The sequence below is a fragment of the Eremomyces bilateralis genome, assembly GCF_010015585.1.
Source record: "Eremomyces bilateralis CBS 781.70 unplaced genomic scaffold P152scaffold_3, whole genome shotgun sequence".
NCBI classification, from domain to species: domain Eukaryota; kingdom Fungi; phylum Ascomycota; class Dothideomycetes; order Eremomycetales; family Eremomycetaceae; genus Eremomyces; species Eremomyces bilateralis.
The window spans coordinates 236,866-255,804 of NW_022985069.1; the positions used below are offsets into that span (position 1 = coordinate 236,866).

At 53.5% G+C, this 18,939-nt stretch overlaps 6 protein-coding genes across 6 annotated transcripts; 4 read left to right on the forward strand and 2 right to left on the reverse strand.

Moving 5' to 3' along the window:
* Positions 1–127: 127 nt before the first annotated feature.
* On the forward strand, positions 128–2,172 carry P152DRAFT_183747 (kinase-like protein). The gene is made up of 5 exons (XM_033674193.1): positions 128–446; positions 505–533; positions 596–713; positions 767–914; positions 967–2,172. Exons 1-5 carry the CDS (start codon positions 396–398, stop codon positions 1,899–1,901), a joined length of 1,281 nt encoding a protein of 426 aa, XP_033537014.1. The 5' UTR covers positions 128–395; the 3' UTR covers positions 1,902–2,172.
* Positions 2,173–5,718: 3,546 nt separating this feature from the next.
* On the forward strand, positions 5,719–7,601 carry P152DRAFT_464260 (putative amino acid permease; the record flags this gene model as incomplete). Its single annotated transcript, XM_033680552.1, has 3 exons — positions 5,719–6,007; positions 6,063–6,270; positions 6,323–7,601. 3 exons carry the CDS (start codon positions 5,719–5,721, stop codon positions 7,599–7,601), a joined length of 1,776 nt encoding a protein of 591 aa, XP_033537015.1.
* Positions 7,602–11,530: 3,929 nt separating this feature from the next.
* P152DRAFT_455096 (Metallo-dependent phosphatase) lies at positions 11,531–13,865 on the forward strand. Its single transcript, XM_033678723.1, has 4 exons — positions 11,531–11,648; positions 11,713–12,555; positions 12,607–13,178; positions 13,226–13,865. The coding sequence occupies exons 1-4, from the start codon at positions 11,634–11,636 to the stop codon at positions 13,506–13,508; spliced, it is 1,713 nt and encodes a 570-aa protein (XP_033537016.1). The 5' UTR covers positions 11,531–11,633; the 3' UTR covers positions 13,509–13,865.
* Positions 13,866–14,516: 651 nt separating this feature from the next.
* P152DRAFT_183826 (uncharacterized protein) lies at positions 14,517–15,873 on the forward strand. The gene is made up of 3 exons (XM_033674196.1): positions 14,517–14,912; positions 14,992–15,248; positions 15,759–15,873. The coding sequence occupies exons 1-3, from the start codon at positions 14,674–14,676 to the stop codon at positions 15,776–15,778; spliced, it is 516 nt and encodes a 171-aa protein (XP_033537017.1). The 5' UTR covers positions 14,517–14,673; the 3' UTR covers positions 15,779–15,873.
* P152DRAFT_183853 (uncharacterized protein) lies at positions 15,786–17,736 on the reverse strand. Its single transcript, XM_033674197.1, has 4 exons — positions 17,520–17,736; positions 17,234–17,466; positions 16,529–17,158; positions 15,786–16,059 (listed from the first exon to the last, which is right to left on the reverse strand). Exons 1-4 carry the CDS (start codon positions 17,644–17,646, stop codon positions 15,886–15,888), a joined length of 1,164 nt encoding a protein of 387 aa, XP_033537018.1. The 5' UTR covers positions 17,647–17,736; the 3' UTR covers positions 15,786–15,885.
* Positions 17,737–18,144: 408 nt separating this feature from the next.
* On the reverse strand, positions 18,145–18,876 carry P152DRAFT_183807 (uncharacterized protein). The gene has a single exon (XM_033674195.1). The coding sequence runs from the start codon at positions 18,689–18,691 to the stop codon at positions 18,287–18,289; it is 405 nt and encodes a 134-aa protein (XP_033537019.1). The 5' UTR covers positions 18,692–18,876; the 3' UTR covers positions 18,145–18,286.
* Positions 18,877–18,939: the final 63 nt, after the last annotated feature.

The following is an 18,939-nucleotide window of genomic DNA, read 5'->3' on the forward strand; positions in this document are numbered from 1 at the left end:
CTCGGGTCCGGACTCAGGCGGTAAGTCATAGTGCGCCCAGGAGCACGCAGCCGGGAACAGAGGAACCCAGAATGATTTAATAGCAAGAGCGGCTCTTTACTGTTACATCTGTATAAACCATCTTAGGATGAAATAAGTGCGAATTGTGATACTTCCATCTGACTGGAGGACTGCCTTTTCAGTTCGGAGCAATACTTGGGGAACCCTTTCCCCTAATCCATATACGGAAACCCAGACTCTCCAACCCCATGATTCCATCAACGGATGAACAACATCCAACATAAACTTTCCCCGCCAAAACCCTCACCACGTCGCCACCTCCACTCAATCTACAATCCTTTAGACTTCATGTCGCTCGCTAATTCCCATTATCCATCTTTGAAGAGGTTTTCCACATGCCGCCGGCCGGAAAGTCTCAAGCCGACCTCCAAGCCCAGCGGAAAAAGGTATGGCACAACGCGTTGCTTACTCGACACCGTCCGCTAATCGTATCTTCTCCTATAGCTCATCAACTCGTATCAGGAACTCTTAGAGTATGTCCACATCCTTGATAGGTCGCTCTTGTTTGGAAGGATGATGCCTAATGTCTACCCAGGGAATTCTCGAGCGAAGAGCTCCGCAATGTTGGAAACTACTCCCTAGGCCGTCTTATCGGCAAAGGATCGTTCGGAAAGGTGTACCTGGCCACTCACAAGCTCACCAATGGTTCCAAGGTACGATGGAGGAGACCCGAGTGGTATACAATCAAATCACTAAACCGATCTAGGTCGTCCTCAAGTCCGCTAGGAAAGATGACGCGAATCTCGCCCGCGAAATCCACCACCACCGACAATTCCTCCATCCTCACATCGCGCGTTTATACGAAGTCATAGTCACTGAGAAGCTTGTATGGCTGGTGTTGGAGTACTGTCCAGGTCCGTGTGTATCATTCAATATGCTCTTCCAGCTCTGACGAACCGAATACAGGGGACGAGCTCTATACCCATTTGCTGAACCATGGCCTGATGGAACCGTCCAAAGTCCAGCGCATTTTCACACAGCTGGTCGGCGCCGTCGCATACGTACACCAAAAGTCATGCGTTCACCGAGATCTAAAACTGGAAAATATACTGCTAGACAAGCATGGGAATGTCAAGCTGGTCGATTTCGGATTCACTCGGGAGTACGAAGGAAAGTCGAGCTACCTTCAGACTTGGTGTGGCACCGTGTGTTACAGCGCGCCGGAAATGTTGAAAGGGGAAAAATATGCCGGCGAAAAGGTCGATGTCTGGAGTCTGGGTATCATACTGTATGCGTTGCTATGCGGCGAGTTGCCGTTTGATGAAGATGACGAAACCGCTACGAAAACACGAATATTGAAGCAGGAACCGAAATACCCCGACACCCTTCCACAGGGCGCGAAAGATCTGATTGCCTCCTTGCTGTCGAAGCGACCGCTTCTACGACCATCGCTTTCAGACATTCTCACGAATCCGTGGCTTGCGGAGCATGCGCCTCATCAAGTTCATATCCTCAAACTTCAGCAGCCGGAACCGTTTTCCACGGAGCTCGAGACGCAGACGCTGGCGAGAATGAAGAGCGCGGGCGTCAGCATTGACATGGTGATCACGCACGTCCTTGAGATGCACTGTGACGCCTTGGCTGGATGGTGGGCCTTACTGATCGAGAAGGAGGAGCGAAAGGCGAAGCGGCTCGAGCGGAAGCGAAAAGAGCGGGAGGCGGAAGTCAAGAGTCTACGTCGATTGAGTGCAGCCAGCAGCCGTCTGGAGCGCATGGCACCAACCATTCGAGAGACGGATGAAGAGGGTCTCCATACCGTCCTGATGGGCGATCCTCCGAAGTCAAGAGGCCGGAATCCCAATCGATTGAGTTCTCGTAGGTCTACCACTCTTCAAACTTGACATTCGCTAATGCTCTCACAGAAGCCATGGTACCTGATTTGCCAAATGTTCAAGAGACTTCCGTATCCCCGCAAGCAGAAATTGAAAATTGGCCACCACCTCCCATCGACAAAGATCCGAGGCCTACCCGTCGATCCGCCAGTTCATCAAGATCCCGTCCTCCTCTTCCGCCCAAAGAGCGCCGTGTTTCCCGCGGCAGTATGCTTCACCTTGTCACCACCAACGCGGACCTTGCGCCTTCGAATGGTATTTCCAACAACGGCGCCATCACGAAGCGTCGCAAATACCAACCGCCTCTCCTAAATCAATTCCTACAACTTAAGCACTGGATCAAGGAGTCCGCCAAACGCACCCGCAGCCCTTCGATTAAGTCATCCAATCCGAGCTCCAAATCCTCCCCGCAATCCCAACAACCCGCCCCTCGCCGCCACAGCGCCGCGCTCCGTCAAGGCGACCAAATCCACCGTCTCTCCATCACCCGCCCCGCCCCCGAAACCCCCACACGGCTCTCCCGCCCTGACCTCCCCTCGCACGCCCGCGGTTCAGGCCCTCAGCGCCCGCGCATCACCACCTCCACCACCCCCGTCGGCATGCACGCCAAGCCCCGCCCCTCCCTCTCCCCCTCCCCCATCACCCCGCACGCCTCCTACCGGCGCTCCTCCGGCCTCCGCGGCCGCAAATCCACCTCCAGCTCCGTCTCTAGCATCCGCAGCTTCCACCACGCCCACACCCACAGCAAAACCAGCTCCACCTCCTCCGCCTCCGCCTCCATCGCCTCCCCCGTAGCCTCCACCGCCCCCGCTGCCGCCGCCGCCCTTCTCGGATCCGGCGCCGTCCCGCCCAATGTCAACGGCACCAGCGGCAGCGGCTCGACGTCGCCGAACGCGTCGGTCCTCGCACCGTCCGGCAGCGCGGGCGCGAGCGCGACGGGGCCGTTCGGGCGCGACGGACCAGTGCGCAAGTCGGCGCCGAAGCCGCTGCTGGCGCTGAGCGAGAGCGCAGCGGCGTTTTCGAGCCTGCCGCCGCCGAGTCCAGGGTTGATTTTCACGAAGCGGAAGCGGAGTCCGTTTAAGGGACCGGTGTTGGGGTTGAGTGCAATGGGGGGGAGTCCGGGCGGGAGGGCGCGGGTGGGGAGTAATGAGGGGAGTCGAAGTGGGAGTGTAGGGAGGAGGAGTGGAGAGGGGGTGATTGAGGAGGAGGAAGAGGAGGGGGAAGACGGGGAGTTGGTAGAGGATGTGGACGAGGATGGAAGTGGGAGTGTGATTGTGAAGGGGGTGGGGATGGGAGGGATGGCGTTCCTCGGCGAGGAAGAGGATGAGGAAATCGAGGAAGTGGACGTGTTTAGTCCGGTGCAGGACGGGGAAGAGGTGGTGGTGGTCGAGCCCGGGGAAGATGTGGAGGAGGCGATACGAAAGGAGAGGGAGAAGGCAAGGATGGCGGCGAAGGTGTAGCGAAGGACCTGGCATGCGATACGTTGTTGTACTATTCTGAGCCCCTGGGAGGGGACATATACCCTGTTTTGGTGTTCTTCATTTGTTCCCCCCCTCCGATCCCTTTGTCACTTCTCTTCTACCGTATGTTTTTACGTCCCTAATTATTCGGGGTCAAGCGAGTGTCAGTCTACCCATCCTGTCTACGGCTGTATCACCTTTTGTTTATACCATAAGATAATCCAATTCTGAGAGCTTGCAGGTCTATCCGATTCTCGCTGCTGGCGGTGAGAGCGAGAATCTTCGCTCCCCACCGCTACCCTCCGCTGTTACACCAATAAATAGCACAATTGGCCATCCCCACCACGTGTGTAACGCCTGGATACGATGTTCTCTAGGGTTGGAAATGGCGGTGCGGTCGACTGCTGGGTCCCCAAAGTGATCAAGTGTGCGAGAACTCTGGATCGCAGTCGGTCCTTAAGGTACTCAAGCACATTATTGCTACACCTTTCGTGATGTAAGGCACTATGATGCCGTTAAAACACAGGGCGCCCTGATGAGATTACTGGCCTCGATGTTACATCCGCTGATCCGCATAATCTCGTGGACCCGGAAGGATTCTATCGGCTGCCGCCCTTGGTCGTACAACGTATGTGAGCGTGCTGGCCACTGTCGATCGGTCAAGCCGCAACGAGATTTCTCCATTCGTGGGCGGAGCCAGGCGGTCGCTCCAGGCAAAGTTCATGGGCAATGATCGAATGATGTTTGCGAATAAAATGACTGGTGCGACTTCAAGCCGTCATTGGAGAATCCCACAAAGCAAGGACGCCATGCCTTCCCGACGATACGTCCCGTCCGCAGCAATAATGCCTTAAGAATTGATAATCGACATGATAAAAAGGTGTCCAAGCGAGATTGGCAACGTCCGAGTCCTTAAATATGTCTACCTGCATGCAAGTATTTCTGTACAACATGTAGGTCGGTGAAGTTGTATTGTCTCAGACTCGAAGAACAATGTCAAGTCGTCAACTGACCGGCGAAGTAAGGATGCCCCTTTCATCCTCTTCATAGATCTACTTTGGGAAACCGTATCCCGTACTTCCTCTTCGTCTTTATCGATAGTACCTGCTTCTGATGTGGCCTTTTCCAATGATATCCCGTCTTAAGGTCGCTCAACGGCTGCAAGTAAGCAGCCGTCCCGCATCAAGTCCCCCGAGATCGCACCGTTGAGCTAGGAAATATGAAGAGAACAACGCTGCTTGTTCAAGTATCGAAAAAGCGCCATCGCAAAACAAGAAAGCAATGTTGCACGACGTATCCGTATATTCGCTCTCATTGGACCCTACCGGCATCATCCCTTGAATCCCTTCGCCATCCCACCCCAGCGAGGATCTTCCCGTGTGAGCGTTGAGCTGTGGGCAATCAACTAGGCAGGGCAGTCCTGGGGACGATGGGGTTCCCATATTGGGCAGGTCGGTGCAACGGAGCAAGGCTTGTATCCCATGAGTTTGCACGGCTACACGAAACTGAGGCCAGGGAAGGGGATAGCTTCGATGGCGGCATAAATACGAAAGGAAATCGGGTTCGTGATCCTGTTCCTACAGGATTAGTCTCATTGTCCAGTCCATTCACTTCGCATCGTCTGCAAGGAATACATAAAGCGGTGGTTGTGTGCTTCCACTTTGGACTGTCATACCACGCCGTACACCTCGCCGACAACTGTCAATTCATTCAAGTCTATCCAAAAGCTGCAGTGTCATTCATCATCTCAAATCATTCCATAACCCCTTCAAAAAAGTTACATCAAATCCGACGATCAAGTTCTAGCGTCTCTTTTTGTCCACACTTTTTCGCTTCTGCCAAAGCAACCCTGGTCTCACGTACCAATAATAGCTTCTGATAACCATCGGCCCCGTCACTCGGCAGCTCCACTGACAGCGGGGATTGACTGACCCTCGCCCGGTCCTATCGCCAATCTAAGCCGACGACGCCGTGCCAAACTGCCAATAAATCCTACCTGGCCTCCAGCGTCGCCACTATCTCACAGGCTGGCCCGAGTCACCTCGACCGCTTCCCCATATCCAATTCCACTCGTCTCGAGGATTCCGATTTCACTCCATAAGACTTGGTCCCTGCCGGCGACCATGACGAGATCCTACAACTGTTCCCACGATATCTGATCCCAAGCTACCCTCTGCGCGAGCCGGAACTGCGAAGCGGAACTCTCGTGTGAGGAGTCGACCGCTAGAGGGAAATCTTAAGGTCTAGGATAAGACAGACGAAGGCAGAAGCAGCCGGCTCGACAATATTCACGGCTATCGGTGAAAGAGGTGGAAGGAGGCTTGCCGGCGATCATGGACTACAATGACCGAACAATCAATATGAAGATGTACACACCGTCCTCCACCGAATCGCCCAGAAGAGCCTCACTTCCTCCCGACTACCTGGCATATGAAGGTGACACTAGAGACCCAAAGCTTCCCTTATCCCGGCGCATCATCGACAGTTTCAAAAGAGACCCGGCACATGTCCACACCATCACACCACGGGGAGCAGTAGGTAGCGATGGGAAGTTGTTCGACGTCGAGGGCGCTGCTGAGGCGACGGCGACGTCGCCTTTATTGCGGAAGTTGAAGGGAAGGCATTTGCAGATGATTGCAATCGGAGGCTCAATAGGTGGGATAAACATATCTGGAAACCCGTGGATGCATCGGCTGACTGGATCCAATAGGAACTGGTCTTTTCGTCGGATCAGGAAGTGCGTTGGCACAAGGTGGCCCAGCTTCATTATTGCTGGCTTTCTTGTTGGTTGGGATCATGATGTATTGCACCGTCCATGCTCTGGGGGAAATGGCGGTGCTCTTCCCCGTCGCTGGATCCTTTTCCGCATATTCCACGCGGTTTTTAGATCCAGCCTGGGGGTTCGCCATGGGTTGGAAGTATGTGTTGCCCCAAGTCGGTCTTAACCAAAGACATCGCTGACTTCCACAGCTATGTCCTCCAGTGGCTCGTCGTTCTACCCCTCGAGATCGTCGCCGCCTCGCTCACCATTGAATTTTGGAATCATGGCAGGATCCACAGCGGTGCCTGGGTTGGCATCTTCCTCGTCCTTATCGTCATCATCAATCTTTTCGGGGTCAAAGGCTACGGTGAAGCGGAATTCGTTTTCAGCATTATCAAGATCACCGCGGTCATCGGCTTCGTCATCTTAGGCGTTATCCTCAACCTGGGCGGGGGTGAGGACGGCTCCTACATTGGCGGTCGCTACTGGCGCGATCCTGGCGCCTTTAATAATGGCTTCAAAGGCCTCTGCTCCGTCTTCGTTGTTGCTGCCTTCGCCTTCGCAGGGACCGAACTGGTTGGCCTTGCTGCCGCCGAAACCGCGAATCCGCGTAAATCACTTCCGACCGCGGTTAAGCAGGTCTTCTGGCGTATCACCCTCTTCTACGTCGTCTCCCTTCTGCTTGTGGGGCTACTCGTCCCCTACAATGATGAGCGACTCCTTGGGAACCCCGAGCTCTCTATTGACACGAATGCCTCGCCTTTTGTCCTCGCCATTCAAAACGCTCGCATCGAAGGCCTCCCCTCCGTCATGAACGCTGTAATCATGATTGCGGTCCTCTCCGTTGGCAATTCATCCATCTACGGCAGCTCGCGCACATTGGCCGCGCTCGCCGAGCAAAACCAAGCGCCGCGAATTTTCGCCTATATCGACCGACAAGGTCGCCCCATCGTAGGTATCGGCCTCGCGTCCGCACTCGGCCTGCTCGCCTTCCTGGCCGGCACCAACCGGGAACAGGACGCCTTCAACTGGATGCTCGCCATCTCGGGCCTATCCAGCATCTTCACCTGGGGCTCCATCTGCCTCGCGCACATCCGCTTCCGCAAGGCGTGGAAGGTGCAGGGCCATACGCTCGACGAGCTGGCGTTCCGCAGCCAACCCGGCGTGATCGGCTCCTGGATTGGGTTCATTTTCAATGTGCTCGTCCTCATCGCCCAGTTCTGGATCGGGTTTGCGCCGGTGGGATACGCCGACAAGACGCCGCGCGAAAACGCCGAAGCTTTCTTCTCCGTCTATCTGGCCGTTCCGATCGTCATCGCGTTCTATCTGCCGTACAAGTTGTGGCTGCGCACGAGAGTCGTGAGGAGCCATAATATGGATCTCCATACCGGGATTCGAGAGCTGAATCTTGCAGAGCTCGTGGCGGATGAGAGGGCGGAGAGGAAGTCCTGGCCGAGATGGAAGCGATTCTACAAATACTTCTGCTAATGAAGCTGTAGCGTCGAATACTTGTTCTCTCGCCTAGTTGGCTATTTAGGTTTGGTTTTCGGTCTTTTCGAGTTTTGATGAAACGAGCGTAATGAGTTATGGCGCATGTACAGGCTGATGGAGCAGTCTTCCGCTACTAGATATGGCCAGGATTTTTCGGCGATATGGGTCTAAGATCATGGTATGACACGCCCCAACGATGGATGACGCTTGATATGGGACGATTCGTTTAGACGATCCGACCGGACCTCATTTTCCGGCTTTGTTATCGGCTAACGCATGTACGGGAGAGGAATAATTAATAGTACATCCCTCAAACTCATAATATCTCTAAAGGAAAACGGGGATCAGTACTGCCACCATAGACAGTGATTGGGAGTCAGTACGTTTGCAATATATTGTAAAATTGATCCAATGGAGTGTCCGACGCCTCTCTACCAACAAGCACCGAGTTTACTGTCAACGTGAGAGTAATCTCGAGATTTATCTCCTACCTTTCATAGAAAGACTCGTTCTGTTCAAAGCAGAGGCTATGCGAACCTCTCCCTGATTCAGTCGTACCTGATCCACTTGGGATCTAGGCCATCATCCACTGCGCTCTTTATGTTCTGCTAGTTCTGCACGGCATCCTTCAGGGTTTTTGTAACAGACATGTCATGCTTCCTTCACATGACAGTCGGGGCACTTGTCCATATCAACCAGTCGCTCTTCTTTCTTGCATTCGCTACCCTTCCGGACGAAGTTGTCACGGTTGTGAGCACAGGAGTAGTCGATTTGGTAACGACATATTGTTGTGACCACTGGTGGTTTGGGTCGACTCACTGCAGGGGGAAACGCTTGTCCAGTGCTAATGAGGCAAGAAAATGACTGTTGAGGCGTCGGCTATAGTCCTACACTAACAAGCAGGAGGATTGCGAGATAATTATACTCTAATGCGAGTCATCCATTGACTGGAACTCCATTCCCATGCTAGACAGTCTGTACCCTTTCTCGCAATGTCACTGTGACTCGGTGCTTCCTTTATCTATCAGTCCCTCAGAAAAGTGCCCAGGACTTCCTAATCTTCCCAGGCGTATTCATACATATGCTCCACATCAGTGAACCAGCACGCCTCTATACGGCAGGCTTTTACTAGGCACAAATGGAATGGTTTCTCCAGATTGTCGTCGCAGAGATGGGACTTTGATTCATCTATCAGCTCCCCAGGTTGTTTACAGTCGCAGTTTTCCTGCACGAGGAACCGCGTGGGGTGGAGCAGGCCCATTGGATTATTTAGTAACACATCGTTATCGTTTCAGGTGTGGGGATCGATGGTAGGTTTTGGAACCGACTTGCTGGTATACTAGGGTCAATGGGAGGTTCGATCAGTGAATGTGCCAGTCTGAGTAGTGCCTGTCATGACTGTTGTCCCTGAGTTTTTATACCTGGCCATTCTACGTTTCTCCAGATACTTTGTCCTAGTTATACTGGCATTCCGGTAGTCATATCTTGGTTTTACATGTGCGTGTGGGGCTATGACTGTCTGTGATGATGAGTATTCCAATATTTAGGCACTTCAAGTGAGATTACTTCCAATACACGCGAACCTTTATTTTATTCTTTCAGGAGAAAAGTCCTATAACACAGTATTAAATCTTCCAGATAATTAACTAGCAAGCACCGAGCTACATTCACGTAATCATCAATTATATTTCTAATTGTCCATTGGCCACACTCACTAGCACTGAACCTACTTCCACACAGACAGAGTTCTTCCGTACACTACCACCCTCTAGATCCAACTTATACCGCATAACAAATAAGTCCTGGATATTCTGAGCCAGTACTCCGAACCAGTCACAAAGAAGAATGTGTTATTCTATGGTCTTCCATCGTTGCGGACATCGGTTCAATACAGATCAATTGACTCGCTGCGCGTGTCACAACTTTGCCAGCGCCATGGTTGATTATTGTGATGATTGCATAAGAGAACGGTCAAATCTCCACAGAATCTTGAAGGGACCCACCAATGGGGCCACCAACGGAACCATTCGGGAGGCAGTCAACGGTTCCCAAGGGTTCCCAATGGTGTGAACCACACAGCGTCCAATGATAGACCTAGTTCTACTTCGAAGACTTGATTGACTTATCAATCGTGGGGACCGACTTGGATCAAATGGGATTTGACAAGAATGGAAGGATTACACAGGCACTGGGGCCTCAACAATGCTTTATACCTTCTATTTCAATACTGTAGTCCGGGGGATGGAGAGCAATTCTAAGTCTCGGATGTTAAGCTCAATTATTCAAGTTTAAATCGATACTGAGTAGCACTAATATGACTAGTCCCTAGAGGTGAATCCAAGTTCTATAAGGCACCGTGTGGGCATAGTGTGAGGGGAAATTAAAATACTTCAAGCCTGATCACAGTGATCTATATCTAAATATGACTTGGCTAAACAAATAATACGGTATTTAAGCCCCTTAGGTCCTTCTGTAATGATTGTCAGTGCTGCTGCTCCATACGAACTGAATTTCGATGACGATCAAAGTTAACATTATTGTAAACGAGTGAAGTATTTTTTTCTTGATCATATAATTACGTGTAGGAACTGCTAGGAGTCATGCTGGATCATTTTTGTTAGAGTCCCAATTGTCCCCCAGGATATGGAAGAGTCACAATCTGCTAGCATGATTTACCTTCTCCGAAAAGAGGCATAATGTTATGTCGCTCACAGAGGGCGGTAGAATTTAGTATCAGAATATTCCCATGCAGTTTGGGGTTGACAAGATTAAGTTGCTATTTCATCCTATGAGATACACCATCGATTACATGTGATCAGCTGTCCCATTTCGACACCATAATCTTCTCCATATTCAGCCTCCTATTGGCTTTCATGAGATACAGTAGGATTGGAAGCATCCTAATACAGGTCTTCAATATCCGCGGAGACTTGACCTATCTTTGCGTCTCATCATTATCACCATATACCTGTTTTACGGGCGCACAAATGGAACATAGCCTGGCTCTAATGATATCCATATCGCTCTTGCATGGACAGGTTGGGTGGCGGGCATCTTCCTTGTGCCCACACTCATACGTGACGTGGAAGTCGCACATCGCGGCAATGAAATCCTGGGGTATTAGAGTCGGGGAGCTGAGTACGCGAGAACGTGAGAGGTGCTTGCTGAATAAGGATCCAACCACTGCGGGTGCCGAGCAAAAGGTATATGTACTCCTTAAAGTGCAGGTGGTGGATGCTGAAGCAGCGAAAGTAGAAGGAGAGTGGAGTTTCATGACTTTATAAGAGCCAGTCGAGGATGTGAAGAACTTAAGGGCAGGTATGACTTTTGCAGTGACTTCCGTCAATGACTCACAATGGATATCATAATTAACGAGACATAGGATTTGCGACTCATTGGGACTCTGAACAAAAGCTCGTGATATGCTTCCTTCACAGACTTGGGTGCAGCATCTAGAGTTGAGGTCACAGTCCATATGGCATTTTACAGAAGCATGATTTCTCGACAACACATTTGGATTCGAGTTGGCTATAATGATTGTTTGCCAATGACTTAAAACCATCGGAATAAGTCGGCGGACATAGAAAGCTCGTTCTCCCTAATTGAAATCGAATTCGAAAGACAGGCGGATAAATGTGACAGATACGTACTCAGTACGGAATATAACTGGACCCCATTCAGGGGAAGATCAGCAACGAAGCGAAAAGCTCGTGAGTTCTGAGTGAGTGAGACTGTGAGTGAGTCGCGCTCAGTCAGCATGGTCCAGCGGACGGCAAGCACTAACAATGTCGATTCTGGGGATGGGCTCCATTATTGTCTTTGAACCCCCCAACGTGAAAATCGCTTTCATTCATCAAGTCTACCGGTATTGAAACGCCCAGCCCACTTGTCCTTGGCCTCATGATCCGAGGTCAACAATAGGAGTTTCTTCCATGACTAACTAAGCTGTGTTCGAGGGGGCACGGCAGTCCGGTCTCCTTCACAGCTGATGTAACAGATAATCGGCTTGCACTGCGCCTTTGGCAAGCCATGACACGACGATTGGTGCGCATGCTCGCCTCCCTGGAATGGAGGATCGTGGGATATCGGCTAACTGGAGGATTTTTAGGTGCGCGCAAGCGTCAACCTCGGGGTACTCCTCGTCGTTATCCTCACCCTTATTTTCTTCCTCGACAACCGCTACCGAGTCCTCCCCAACTCCATCCACAGTCACCTTCCCCTCCACCACCCCGGCCTCGTGATCACCGACCTCACGATCAAGACCTGCAACAAGGCCAACCCATTGTCATCATGCCGCCTCGACCCAGATGAATGGCACCGCATCGAGAAAGACCTTTACCTCGGATCCAGCTGGACCAAGCAGGCGTTTGTGCACATCCGTTCCGCGCGCGAAGAGGAACTGGGCCTCAAAGATATGGTTGTCATGGACGTGCGGGTGGGGAGGTTGGATCCGTCGGTGGGTGAAAAAGGGCAGGAGAACCAGAAATGGGAGTCCCGGCCGGGCGGCGTGTGGATCAAACTCAGTTCCAAGCGGCATGACAGCGATTCCAAGAAGGCGGTCACGGCGGTGGAGGTGCTCTTCGGTGCCGATGCGGCCGACCCGCGACCGAGCTGGGAGCTCAAACCACCGTTATTGCTGGACATGTCGTTAGAGGCGGCCACCCCTCGACTCACTGTCCAAAGAGGTTCAACTCCAAGAACTATTGAGAAGCCCACTCCTCGCGTGCGGAGAGACGGGCGGTTCAAGATCATGCAGGTGGCCGATATCCATTTCAGCACGGGAATGGGCGCGTGTAGAGACCCGGAACCGCCGGAACCGCATGGTGGAAGGTGCGAGGCGGATCCAAGGACTCTTGAGTTCCTCGGCAAGATGCTTGACACGGAGAAGCCAGACTTGGTTATCTTGAGCGGTGACCAAGTGAATGGCGAGACGGCACCGGACGCACAGACCGTATGTATCCCGTTTGCGACGATTGTCAGATGGGCGCTAACAAGCAGCCAGGCCATCCTAAAGTTCGCGGATATCTTCATCCAGCGCCAAATTCCGTTCGCAACCATATTTGGAAACCACGATGACTTTGAAAAATCCTCCCTCTCCCGCCAAGCGCAGATGTCATTGATCCATGCTCTACCCTTTTCGCTCAGCGAGGCTGGGCCGGCTACCGTCTCCGGCGTTGGCAACTACTACGTCGAAGTTCTTGCGCCCGGCACCAGCACGCACTCCGCGCTTACCATCTACCTCCTCGATTCCCACGGCCACAGCGGGAACGAGGGCTACGACTACATCAAAGAAGACCAAATCAAGTGGTTCAAAGCTACCTCCCGCGCGCTGAAAGATCAGCATAAGAAATATACCCACATCCATCTAGACATGGCGTTCATCCACATCCCCCTCCCCGAGTACCGAGAGGTCGGGAAACCGGTGCAAGGCTCCGTGACGGCGGGCGGGGACGACCAAAATAATGGCCAGGTAGTTTTCGGCGACTGGAAAGAGCCCGTCATGGCGCCGAATAAGAACACGGGTTTCCGCGATGCTCTCCTCGAAGAAGGAATCAGCGTTCTCAGCGTCGGACAGTAGGTGCCATTACCCCTTCAAAATCCTTCTCACTAACCTATCCCAGCGACCATGCGAACTCCTTCTGCGGCATCTCCTCCAAGCCTAACGGCGAAGAACCGACCTCATCCCACGACCAGCGCACCATGTCCAAGAACATGTGGCTCTGCTACGGCGGTGGGGCTGGGCTCGGTGGCTACGGCGGCTACGGCGGATATCGTCGACGGGTCCGGTTCTTCGAGCTGGACGCCAACGACGGCGGCATCAGCACGTGGTCGAGATTGGAGCACGGCGACCGTGGCAAGTTCGAAGATCATGTCTTGGTCGAGGGAGGGCAGGTGGTGGTGTAACTGCTCCGATGTATATATTCATGCTGGGACCGGAGCGTGTCAGTTTTGGCAAGGCGTTTAGGATCGAGGCCATCTGGAGACGGCGGGGATACCATGGATGGGGCCGTTCGTGTTCTTACTTGTTGTTATGAGTCAGACTTCACACTTAGGACAGATATCTGGTCTTTTCAACTCTATATTCCCCCACGTGACTTAACCGGACTTCGTTCTTTGCGCTCGAAGAGGTCGATGTCGTTGACAACAAAGTTACCAAGGGGAGGAGCATAGTCAAGCGTCGATGTCTAATTGGTCGGTTGACACCCCCAATATTTCCGAGAAAGGGTACCCGTAGGAACTAAGAACGAAGGACCTCAACTCCTTTCTGCACATGAATGTATGCCACAAGCTGATAGGCGTGTGTATTGCAATATGTCTTGTAACAACCAATCTTTCCGTCCTTCTTTCCATTGTCCTTTTTACTGCACATGTCAAATATCTACTACGTACTAGGTCCAGAGCAAGAAGTTAGACGAGTCAATATTCCCCCTGCTCCAAATGAGCTAGCGTCATCCCCAACGCACGGGATCATCCGTCGCATGGAGCTTGCGCGGCTTGGCTGGACTCCGTTGGTGATCTTACGCATCCTTGCTGGGTTATTAGGAATAACAAGGAAGAACTCCACCGCTCTCACGCTCTCCGGGCGTGATGCGGGCGCCTATTGGCCAACCCACCCCCGCCTCTCGCTGTATCTCGTCTGTACCTCCAGCCTGTCAGAACGCCCCGCTGCTCTCTTGCCGCCCACCACCGCGCCGTATCACACACCCCTAAGACCATACCGTTCGTCTGGGAGACGATGCGTGCGGCCGGATTGACGACCCTCGTCGCCTTTAAGAATGAGGGACTTCCCAGTATGCTGACTTGGCGAGAGATCTCGATCCCCTCTGCGCGACACGTACCGTAATATCGCTGATACCAGGATTCTCCCTCCGACACAGCAGGACTGACGGAGAGTACAAGAGGAGGAGTGGGAGTTTGACTAGGGCTCATGCAAAAACTTGCTTTGGAGTCGTACCGTTGACTGGGTGTCCTTCCAGCACTGCCGCCGCTTTAAACTCGCCCGACCATCTGATATCGAGACGAGACACGCAAGAGGCAGATATTGCCGTCTCGGGAAACCTTTCGCACAATGCACTTCTTCCCCTCGAAGAAGTGGCGGACGCCCTTAATCCTCTGGGGACTCATGGTCATCGAACTAGCTCTGACGATACCAATCCTCGCGCTCTTCGGTATCGCGGCTCCGGATTTATATCGGACGAAGCTATGGCAGGAGGGAGCCGATCAAGGCTTCAACAGCGACCCGAAGGCGGGTTTATATGCCGCGGCCAACTACAGGTCGTATAAGACGCCGTTGATATGGAGTCAATTGTAAGTGGCGCTTTACCATGCGATGGTGCGATTCAAGCACCGCCCAAGTAGTTCGAAACTCCGAATTAATCTTCAGCAGCCTCACGAACTTCAATCTCGTCGCCTCCGTCCTCGGTCTATTCCTCCTCCTCACCAAAGGGACGATGCATGTCCTCCATGCATTCGTCCCGGTTATCTCCGTTATCGTCCACAGCGCTTTGGTCGGGGTCTATGCCTACAGTGTGTACGGTCAGTCGTCCAAAGACCTCTCCGACCCACGTCATCCGCAGAAAGGCCTGGCATGGTATATCACGAAGGACTGCAAGATTTCGTCGTACAATACCCTCAAAGGATACTGCATGCAAGCAAAAGTTGCATTCGTCCTCAGCTCTCTCATGCTGTACGTTTCCCCACCCCACCCCTCGCCCCTTCCAATCACTAACCCCGCCAACCAGCGCCCTCTACGCCCTCTACCTCGCCCTCAGCCTCTACAACTGCATCCCCACCGCCGCCCAAAAAGCCAAGCGCGCCGACATCCGCGCCCATCGCCACGAGCTGAAATCCCACCACGAGGAGCTCTCCGAGGCGCAGCAGTGGGAGCTGCGGAGTCTGCCCACCCCGGGCCTGCCGCCGGGGACGCCGAGCGCGAGCGGCGCCCCGCTGATGACGCCGCGGACGAACGCGTTCCATGCGCTGGGCGGGTCGAGGCCCGGGGAGCCGACGCCGCCGACGCCGCCGGCGCAGCAGGCGGGGGGGTGGGGGTATCAGGGGGGTGGTATGTTGCCGTGGAGTAAGAGGGAGTTGCCATTGAGGGAGAAGTAGGAGGATTTAGGGGGTTGGATGGGTCATTTGGATGTTCGGCGTTAGATGCTCATGAGGTGGGATAGGGCTGGGCGGAGTCCGATTGTCGGTGACGACGGAAGCGCAATGCATCACATGGTCCTTCCTGGAACGGGACCTTGCGAGATGCGATGATGATAAATACCTCCAAAATCTATCGGGCTGCTGATATTGAACGGATTTCTTTGGCATAAGTTCCTTTGAGCGCAGATATCCCACGCATGTCTATCTTTAATAATGAACATATATTTTTACACAAATCTCGCTGTTTTTGACAATATCGTACAGGTAGTGTTGCATACAGGGCGAGGGATGAGGAAATCGTCGGAGGATGCAAAAGCTGCCGGTCATGTTGAAGCTTTCCTCCAGATCCCGATAAACCCCCCTCCGGTCGTCATAGCACCCACCTTAGGTCTACAAACCCAAACCGTCTCCTCTTCCGTCCGATCCCTCCCACTCCCAACACCCCCCTCTCCCCCCTCTTCCGCACCATCCCCCTCTTCCCTCAACTTCTCCCTCTCCTTATCCTTCTCCCTCACCCTCACCCTCCTCAAATCCCATTCCCGCCCCCCACTCCCTCCACTCCCACTCACAGCCTCCACCACCCGTTCCAACACCAACGGTAGCCCCTCCGCCCGCACCGCGTCGATCCCCCGACACAGCTGCGTAATACTCGGCACCCACAGCGCCACCGGTGCGTCCCGCCGCAGCGCGCGCGCAACCGCCGGGAGGTGTGTTTCCGGGGAGGGGAGGTCGAGGACCGCGGCAGAAAGGAAACCTTCCTCGTCGCCGGCCACGTCCACAACTCCGTCTCCGTCCGTTGGTTCTCGGGTAGGAAGGGAGTCGAAGCGTCGCGCGAGGTACTCGGTCGGCGTGCAGACGTGGAAATCGACGTGCGGGTAGTAGATCCCCCGGCGGAAGGTGCGGACGATTTTGCGGGCGTGCTTTTGGAAGGTGGGGGCGCGGTCGCAGGAGTGGAGGATGGCGTGGCGGGTGGATTTGTAGTGCGTGTAGGTTTGAAGGGTGGCGAGGGTGGCGGGGTCGGCGACGGGGTCGGAGACTTCGGAGGGGTTGGGTGGAGGGGGTTCTGAAGATGGGGGTAAAGGGGGTGAAGGCTCGGGGGTTTCGGCGGATGGCGGAGGAGATAGTTCGGATGATATGGAGGGGGTGGAGGGGTGTATTGGGGGGAGGACAGCAGCGTCGGTTCCTGGCTGTTGGGCTCGCTCGTGCGCAATTTCGAGTGCTAGTGGTGGTAGAGGGGGTGGAGGTGCGTTCCCAGCGGCGATGGCTCGCGCGAGATGGAGCGTCAACCCTCCCTGGCCGGTCCCAGCCTCGAGCACCTCGAACGGGGCGTCATTCTCGGCGCTGGGTGGCTCGACGTGGATATCCAGCAACGACACGATGAGATTCGCATCGCACGCGTAGATCTACCCCCCCATAGCATCCCGTCAGCCAACCGCAATTGTGCCGTCGTCGATCGCGTCGCAGAGGATCCTACTCACCGGCGTCACCTCCCGCGGCGTCAACCGCACGTACTCATCCAACGTCGGCGCATACACCCGATACGCCTCCTCGCGGCTGCTCCGCACCACGTCGCGCGGCCGCTTGCCGATGACGTCCTCATGGCGCAGTTGGCCGCGGTGAACGTTCTGCGACTTGGCGGGCTTCAAGGCTTTGAGGAGCTTGCCGTCGGCGGAGGGGCGGTTGACGGGGCGGATGAGGACGACGTCGTCTTCTGCGGAGTTTGTTAGAGGGACCGGTATGAGGAGGGGTTGGAGGTTTCCGTACCTTGGAATGGGCGGTCGATGGAGGAAAAGGAGCGGAGGTGATGGCAGAGAGGATAGAGGAGGGATGTTTGGCGGGTGGACAGCGATCTGTACGGCACGTTTAGCCTTGTGAGGCAATGGAGCCGCATCTGATTAAGGCTGGGAGGTGGGTGCACCACTATATATGGATGTATGTATACCTTCTTCACGAGACCTCAAAAGTTCTTGATATTGCACATTCGCAGGCTTCATTTCCTGGTCCAACATGAATTGGCTAGTCCATGTTTGTCCTAGTGGAATCTGACAGGATTCCCTAAATCAGGGAAGCACTAAACACTAAACAGGGACTGGAAAAGTCGCGCGGGCGGTTCCGTTATCTCTGGAGTCAGGAGTGTCCCGAGCGAGGACATTCTAGAGACTGGACGATTTGTGAATTGGAACCGAAGATCTGTCGTTTCCGGTTCCTGAGAACCAGACAAAAGAGAATTATATAAATCAGATATCATTTATTAACCATCATACCCATTGTATCATCCAGCTTGAAGTGGCTTGCGTGTTGGCTATGCACAATCCATTATCAATTAGTATCATGAAGTATCAACATCATCCCTGTGAAATGTTATGCAGCGCTAAGGCAGGGCAAATCGCGGAAAGTGGCGTCGAAGTGCATCCGATGTCCCAGCAACGTGATGAAAGCTATGATCAAGATTCCATTATGATGGCATTCTGGTTGTAAGCCACTATCGTCACTAATCAGTCAATCCCCAGTGGCAATCCTGCCCTGAGCCCTCATTTAACTAACCAGCGACACCAAAACTTGACAGGCCCCTCCCGCGGCGGTAGTTCCATCACCGGAGGCGCCGGAAATTGAGGGAAGTAGGAACCAATCTCGGGTTTCGGCAACGACGAGAACGAAACAAACCTACAAACGACGGGGGCATGAGGCCAGTAATTACGACCGAGATTCCAGATGGGGACAACCGGATAACGGAACAAGTAATACAGAATGGATGGAGACTTATTGGTGAGATGGTACGGCAGAGATATGGGTGCTACATATGGCAGGAGAGTAGCGGGGAGTGTCACGATGGTTTCAAACGGAGGACGGTTTGAGGGGGTTGGATACAGGATACATGCTGCTAGCCACACAGTCAATGAACTAATCCGTTTCCACAGCAAATCATCATGAAACATGAAGCATAGATAGTCGGAATCGGAAGAGGGGAATGTCCCATAGCAGTCCCTGCCTCCTCTCACGACTTCAACCTGCCGCTAACAACTGCCCCATCCCGAATCTCCTCCACCGTCTCTTTTTCTTTCCTTTTCTTTCCTTTTCTTCTCCCCATCCACATCCAATTCTTTTCTCTTCCGTCTATCCATCTCATCCATTGCTCATCCAGCATCTGTAGACTTCCCATCTGGCAAACTTGCTTCATCTTCAT